At 39.6% G+C, this 8,675-nt stretch overlaps 1 protein-coding gene across 1 annotated transcript in view; it reads left to right on the forward strand.

Moving 5' to 3' along the window:
- The window catches only part of NELFB (negative elongation factor complex member B), a 33,307-nt gene that overhangs the window by 12,459 nt on the left and 12,173 nt on the right, over positions 1-8,675 (forward strand). The window contains exons 8-9 of the mRNA XM_040324186.1: positions 1,452-1,547; positions 5,288-5,430. Coding sequence (XP_040180120.1) covers positions 1,452-1,547; positions 5,288-5,430 — 239 coding nt within the window. The remainder of the gene's footprint in view (positions 1-1,451; positions 1,548-5,287; positions 5,431-8,675) is intronic.

An 8,675-nucleotide genomic window follows, 5' to 3' on the forward strand; every position in this document is an offset into this window, starting at 1 on the left:
TGTACCTGGGTCCCACTCTTTTGAAGAAGCACACAGAAACGGGCAACGCTGATGCCCATAGACGCAGTGGTCTGCCAAGGAAACTTAATGCAGCAGACATGTCTTGCTTTATTCCCTTTGACATTGGAATATGTCCAGCAGTGCCATCGGCACTGGAAGTGGGACCCAGGTACATCCATCTTCTGTCCATTCAAGTCTGGCCAGAAGTGGTCTACATGTAAGAATTGTGGCCAAAAGGCCATAACTTTGACAAGGCTAAGTGACCCAACTATGTACAAAAACATAGGAACTGGTGTGCAAAAAAATTTCAGCAGGTGCTCTGGACTGATGAGTCAAAAATGAGTTGAAATATTTGGCTGTAGCAAGAAGGAGTTTGTTCACCAAAGAACTGGAGAGCCAGTTCTGTGCTGATGGCACTGCCGGACATTTTCCAGTGTCAAAGGGAAGAAAGCATGTCTGCTGCATTACGTTTCCTTGGCAGACCACTGCATCTATGGTCTTCGGCGTTGCCAGTTTATTTGTGCTTTTTCAAAAGAGCTTGAACAATACATGTTGAAACCCCAGTCTGCTTTGAAATCTTTGTCTGGGAAAAACCTTGCTGATGCAGTATAACTACCCTTTGCCTTATTGCTGTGCTCAGTGTACGATCTGTGACATGAAACTCTTCCACAACTTCACCTTGGTTGCAGAGTTTGCCTGTTCCTCACCTAGTTTTAAGCTTCTTACACAGCTGTTTCTTTTTCAGTTAATGACTGTGTATGAACCTATATATGAAATTGATGATCATTAGCATCTACTTGGTAAATTGTACACCTGACTCTAATCCAACAAAATCCCTGATTTTGCAAGTATACAAGTCTAAGATCTGATGCTGGTTTGAAGCTAAAGGGTAGTCACACCAAATATTGATTTGATTTAGATTTTTCTTCTATTTGCTCACTTTGCATTTTGTAAATTGATCAAAATTAACAATTTAAAATATGTGTGTGTGTGTGTGTATATGTATGTATGTATGTGTGTGTGTGTGTGTGTGTGTGTATGTATATGTGTATATATATATATATATATGTGTATATATATATATATATATATATATATATATATATATAATGTGTGTGTATATATATATATATATATATATATATATATATATATATATATATATATATATATATATATATATATATATATATATATATATATATATATATATATATATATATATATATATATATATATATATATAATGTATGTGTATATAAATATATTATTTTTTTTTTTTTTTTTTTTTTTTTTAAAGCCTTCTAACTTTACAGCATTTCTGTATGCTCAGCCAGTGCTGTCCCTGTAAAGGGAGATTTCAGAGAAAATCTTTCGGTTTTAAAAAATGAAACCTTTTATGGATATAACTTGTTATGGAACGTTTTGTGTTTTTTCTTTTCTTCATTTAGGATAGCCCTGAGCTGCTGCTGCTTCTGAGGATGTTGTCTCTGGGACACGGAGCTTGGGATATGATAGATAGTCAAGTGTTTAAAGAGCCCAAACTGGTAGGTTTTAACTACATTTACCCACATGAAAATATAACATGTACACCCAGAATTGAATAATAAACTGTAAGACTCATGCAGGGATCACAACCTAATTTCTAAGTACTTGTAATGATTGTTTGGGAACCCTGATTGTAATATTGGAGAGGAAATCACAAACACGCACCCTGCAGGTTCCTTGCTGCTTTTTACATACAGAAAACTTGATGTATAATAAAAATAGCTTGGCTATTCTTTGCATCATGTGGGGATCTCTGCCATTACTGGGGAAGGGTTAGAACTTCCGTTTTTTTTTTCCTGCTCTCTATAAATCTTTAGGATTGCCATATGGACAGGAAATGAGGAGAAATGTTTTTAAAAGGTAACGCCACTTTAAAAAAAAAAAAAAGCAAATCAGAAAAGATGTATAGCATATGCTTTGCTACACAAGCCATTTTCTAATTTAATATTATTAAAATTATCTTTTGAAGTTGCAGCGCTCTAATTTTCTATCAAAGTCAATGCAATATGGCAACCTGGAGGTTTTAGAACTCCACTCCAAAATACAACTCGGGTTTTAAACCTCCTCTGCAGCAAAAGTATCATTTTTGGTGAGATACTCACCAATGGCCTGTAAACGCGATCCTGGAAATTTGAACGATAATCGGATCGCTAGTACAGAGCTTTCGAGAGCCGATCATGACAGTTCATCCGATTGGACAAACGCGAAAAAATTTCTCGTATGATACCAGATCGTACGATTTTCATTTTAATCGGCACAGTTGTGATCCGAAAATACAATACAAATACACTACAACACGTGACATCACATCTGATTTTTTTATTTTGTCGTAACTTTAGTAACTTCTCCATTTTCGATATGCGACTAACATGTGTACGAGCCATTAGGGTTATAGAGCTTATAGGCATCACTTTTTTTTTTTTTCCATTTTAGCTAGAATAAGTGAAGGGTTAGGGTTTTTATTTTGCAATCTGCGTCCCGTTCGAGAGATATACAGGACCTGGACCAGCTGAGCTTTAGCCCCCTGTCGGTTGAAAACGGGTCACAGGGGTGCAGAACGAACTGCACTCCTGTGATCCCCAGCAGAAGTATAGCCAAAATAGCTTTGGCTATACTTCTCCTTTAAACCATAACTGCTTGCGGACCTGCTTACGCAGATATGCTGCAGCCGAATGGCACGGCTGGGCGAAACCCCCGTATGGGTATGGCTTCGCCTTTTAAGAACTACCAGTGGGCGCGCACGTGCCACCGCACGGAGGGGGACCCAGATGCGCTTGGCCGGCATGCACGATCGTGCTGCATGCACGAGAGCCAGCACGAGGCTGTTCTGTCAGGGGAGAGAAGACCTATGATTTGTTCCTACTAAGTAGGAACAACGATAGGTCTCCTCCCCCAGTCAGTCCTATCCCCATACAGTTAGAACACACCATTTAACCCCTTGATTGCCCCCTAATGTTAACCCCTTCCTTACCAGTGACATTTACACAGTATATTTATAGCACTGATCGCTGCATAAATGTCAATGGTCCGAAAATTGTGTCAAGTGTCCGTCACAATGTTGCGGTACTGCTAAAAATCACCGCCATTACTAGTAAAAAATAAATAATAAAAATGCCATACATTTTTCCCAAAGTTTGTAGAAGCTATAATTTCTGCACAAACCAATCAATATATGTTTATTGTGTTTTTTTTTTTTTTTGTTTTTTTTTTATTAACAAAAAAAATGTAGAAGAATTCTATATTGCCCTAAACTGATAAAGAATTGTTTTTAAAAAACAAATTTTTGGTGATATTTGTTATAGCAAAAAGTAATTAATTTTTTTTTTTTTAATTGTCGCTCTTTTTTTGTTTATAGCGCAAAAAGTAAAAACCGCAGAGGTGATCAAATACCACCAAAATAAAGCTCTATTTGTGGGGAGAAAAGGGAAGCAAATTTAGTTTCGGTACAGCATCGCACGACCGCGAAATTGTCAGTTAAAGTGACGCAGTGCCAAATTGTAAAAAGTACTCTGATCAGGAAGGGGGGTAAAATCTTCTGGGGCTACACAGCAATTAGGACGCTCAAAGTGCATTGGCTGATTAAAATGTTTTAGTTGCTCCTCTTCAAAAATAGGAGGACATGGTCTAGCAAAAAACGATTTCTTCAGGGTAAAAACAGAATTTGTCACAAAGTTTGTTAAAATCCTTGCATGGTACATAGAATATACAGAGGGAATTGTTATTTTGGGGGGGTTTCTGTTCTCACAAAAGTGGAGGTATTTAACCACTTCCGGACCGCCGCATGTACATTTACGTCGGCAGAATGGCACGGACAGGCACATCAACGTACCTGTACGTGCCTGCCTAGACGTGGGTGGGGGGTCTGATCGGGACCCCCCCCCGGTACATGCGGCGGTTCCCGTGGCTTCAGGAGCGATCCGGGAAGAGGGGGCGGCTGTTCGTTTTTGTCCGCCCCCTCCGAATCGCTCACAGCCAATGAGAGTACTCCCCCGTGTGTCACTTCCTCCTCCTGTGTAAACACAGGAAGGGGGAAGTGATGTATTCTCTCCTCCTCGGCGGTATTTTCAACCGCCGCTGAGGACAGAATACATCACACAGTAAGTCGCACCAACACTACACTGACACACACTACACATAGGCACATTAACCCCCCCGATCACCCCCCCACCCCCTGTCACAGTGTCACTGAATGCAGTGATCATATATGTACTGATCACTGCATTTAGTGTCAGTGTGACAGGCAGTTAGTGTTAGGTTCAGGGTAGCCTCCTCCCCCCCCCCCTAATAAAGTTTTAACCCCTTGATCACCGCCCTAGTTAACCCTTTCACTCCCTATTGCCAGTGTCACTAAGCGATCATTTTTCTGATCGCTGTATTAGTGTCACTGTTGCCCGCTAGGTAGCTAATTTTTTTTTTTTTTTTTTTCCCACTAAAGACATGTGGCTGAATAAATTTTGGCCTCAATGTTTGACTAAAATTTTGTTTATTTGATTTTTCTTATAACAAAAAGTAAAAAATATTGTTTTTTTTTTTCAAAAATGTCGCTCTATTTTTGTATATAGTGCAAAAAATTTAAAATCGCAGAGGCAATCAAATACCACCAAAAGAAAGCTCTATTTGTGGGAAGAAAAGGACGCAAATTTTGTTTGGGAGCCACGTCGCACGACCGCGAAATTGTCTGTTAAAGCGACGCAGTGCCGAATTGTAAAAACCCCTTGGGTCATTTAGCAGCATATTGGTCCGGTCCTTAAGTGGTTAAGAGAGATACATATAGCAGTAATGCCTTAAAAATGGAAAGAAAAAAAAAGTTTGGTTAGGATGACAGTTTAAACCCCCATCTTGTGATCTCTGTCCCCCCAGGGTGCAATGCTTGTTCTTGAGTGGTTAATTGATCTGTCCCATGGAGAGAGGAAAAAGGTCATTAAAAGCTTACACAAGATTTGGAGCCACATTTCTGATAGATTTAAGGGAGCACAGGATGTATCAGATTTCCTTCTGAATGACCATGCAGATTTTCCAGAGCATTCTTGGCTCACTGATTGCTGTCATTTATAGTGTCCCGGTGTTACAAAGCACTGTAAAGGCCAACATCAAACCTTTAGGCTCCCCCCACTTCCTTTCATAAACTATAAACCAATATAGACTTGGCATATTTGTTCATATGTAAATTTATTGCACATCATTTAATTAGGAGAAAAAATGCAGTGTATATAAAAGCATCCAATTTATTTTTCTACAGGAGCCAGAGGTGATAACTAAATTTCTCCCTCTGTTGATGTCCTTGGTGGTTGATGACTACACTTTCAATGTGGAAAACAAGTTACCGTCAGAGGAGAAAGTGCCAATTACGTATCCCAATACTCTACCCGACGTCTTTACCAGGTGTGTTAGATTTGGACTAAATATGGACACTTCTGATTATAAACCTGTCAAGTTATTTTTTACTATCCGTGTCCTGCAGTGTAGATCTTCTTTTTATTTTCCACTTCTTGCTCTCGTGACAAGTCTGCGGTGTAGGATAACCGTATGTTTCAGTGACTGGCGCCAGGACTAATAGGGTAGGAAGGACACAAATGGCAATAAAAACTTGGCAGAGGTTCTTATCTTTCCCTCTTTGCAAACATACAATATTTCCTTTTTAATACACTTTAATGGGGAATTGTTTATTCCAGTGACATCCTAAATATGATAACATAAATAACACGCACACCAAGCTTAGAAGGGAAGTTTAAGGGAAAAAAAATTACATTTTAAATGCCCATCAATGCAGCCTTATCAGTGTTCCTCTGCTGTCTTGTCCAGCATCCATCTGCACCCTTGCACAGAGTCCATCCAGCCTTTTAAGTGTCCATCTGCACCTTTCCCAAAATTGCAGCATTATGTATTTTTAAATTTAGCGCCTCAGCCGAGCTATACAGAGCCGGATTTCCTGTGTATTCGGCTTCTCTCGGCGGGACAGGGCGTGACTGCGGGCGGAGCCGAGCCTAGCCGAGTACACAGTGCGATCGGCTGAGCTCCGTCTATGTCGGCAGCGCTCAAACAGTGGTAAAATCGGCTGAGCTCCGTCTATGTCGGCGGGGATCGGCGTATAACACGCACGCACGCACGATTTTCCCCTGATTTTAAGGGGAGAAAAGTGCGTGTTATACACCGATAAATACGGTAATTCAGGGATTCCAAAGGAAAGAATTATAAAAAAATAAATAAATAACAAACATGTATTGGCTCTTCTCTCATGCCAATTGCCCCCAGTAGCAGGCCTTTTGCTATGTTCTCTGTGTGTCTATTCACACACAGAGCACGGCTCGGCCCTGCCCCTGCTCTCTCCTCATTGCCTCACTGGCTGAATGAGGAGAGAGCGATCCAGGAGAGCCGTTCCTTCAATGCACATTGCTGGATCATGATGGGGCTCAGGTAAATATAAGGGGGGCTTGGAGGGGAACTGTGCCCAGAAGGCTTTTTACCTTAATGCATAGAATGCATTAGATTAAAACCCCTTGAGCCTTTAGAACCATTTTAACCACTTAAATGCCGCCTTCTGTACATTTACGTCGGCACGGCTGGGCACATGCACGTATAGGTACGTCCTGTGCTAGTACCCAGCCGTGGGCGCGCGACCCGGTCTGGCACCCGTGGACCCGATCGCCGCTGTAGTCCCACGATCGGTCCCCGGAGCTGAAGAACAGGGAGAGCTGTATGTAAACACAGCTTCCCCGTTCTTCACTGTGGCGTCATCGATCGTGTGATCCCTTTTATAGGGATACACAATCGATGACATCACACCTACAGCCACACCCCCTTACAGTTAGAAACACATATTAGGTCATACATAACCCCTTTAGCGCTCCCTAGTGGTTAACGCCCAAACTGCAATTGTCATTTTCACAGTAAACAATGCATTTTAAATGCATTTTTTTGCTGTGAAAATGACAATGGTCCCAAAAATGTGTCAAAATTGTCCAAAGTGTACACCATAATGTCGCAGTCAAGAAAAAAATCGCTGATCTCCGCCATTAGTAGTAAAAAAAAAAAAAAAAAAAAAAAATTAATAAAAATGCAATAAAACTATCCCCTATTTTGTAAACGCTATAAATTTTCCGCAAACAACTGATAAACGCTTATTGCGATTTTATTTTTTACCAAAAATAGGTAGAAGAATACGTATCGGTGTGTATGTGTGTATGTATGTATGTATGCATGTGTGTGTGTATGCATGTGTGTGTGTATGTATGTGTGTGTGTGTATGTATATATATATATATATATATATATATATATATATATATATATATATATATATATATATATATATATATATATATATATATATATATATATATATATATATAATTTGAGGGATATTTATTATAGCAAAAAGTAAAAAATATTGCATTTTTTTCAAAATTGTCGCTCTATTTTTGTTTATAGCGCAAAACATAAAAACCGCAGAGGTAATCAAATACCACCAAAAGAGAGCTCTATTTGTGGGAAAAAAAGGACGCCAAAGATCTGGGGATCTTCTGTTAGCTGTCAATATTTTTTAAAAACGTGGCCGTGCGGGGCTCCGCCAAGCCGCACTACTCATTCACAGTCCTCTGTGATTTAAAAACGCCAAGTCCCGGCAGCTTTAGTGGCTGTTGGATTGTATTTCTCAATGAACTACCACTGCGCTGTGAGTACTGTGGTAGTTCATTGATTCTTCCTGTCAGAGTGTACGAGATACGAGCAAGCAGATACTCTGATGGGTCTACAGGAATCCTGCATAGCATCTGCAATCTGCAAATCGCTGATGCAATGCTTTATAGGCAAACTTATCTTAAGGTGAACTTATGCAGCTTCCCCTTTTCTTATCTGAACCCGATCGTTCCAGCAACAAGCACGAGCCCAGCAGCTCGTCACTCTTCTCCTCATTGGATGGATTGATAGCAGTGGGAGCCATTGGCATCAAATCCAGCGACACAGGGGTGGAGCCGAGTATATTTAAATCAACAAAATGTATGCACCTGTCTAATTTCATTTTGATGCATATTGCGCATTTTCTGTTAATCCAATAAACTTAATTTCACTACTGAAATATTACTGTGTCCTTCAGTTATTTTATAGATCAAAATTTAATTGCTAATCCAAATGCCCAAGTATTTATAAATGACAATCATGGAAATTCTCAGGGGTTCCTAAACTTTTGCATACAAGTGTGTGTATAAAATAATCAAATTTGTTCATAATTTTTGGCCAACATGTATTCTGCTACATATTTTTGGTAAAAAAAAAAAAAAAATCACATTAAGCGTAATATTGTTGGGTTTGCGGAAAGCAAAGGTTGTAGCATCTGACAACTATGGTGTGAATATAAAATCTATATAATATGTTTTTTCTTTATTGTCTTTTGTAATACTAGTGATGGTGGTGATCAGCGACTTCTAGCAGTATTGTGATATTGCGGTGGACAGTCGGACATTTACTGACACTTTGTGGGAACCAGTGACACTAATACAGTGATCTGTGCTAAAAATATGCACTGTCACTGTACTAGTAACACTGGATGTGTTAAACCTCTATATATCATATGCCTAGTCAGTGTTTGTGTGTACACGGTGTGCTTCTTTTACTAAGGGATTTTACTCCCTG

Source organism: Rana temporaria, chromosome 9, assembly GCF_905171775.1.
Source record: "Rana temporaria chromosome 9, aRanTem1.1, whole genome shotgun sequence".
In the NCBI taxonomy this organism is placed as follows: domain Eukaryota; kingdom Metazoa; phylum Chordata; class Amphibia; order Anura; family Ranidae; genus Rana; species Rana temporaria.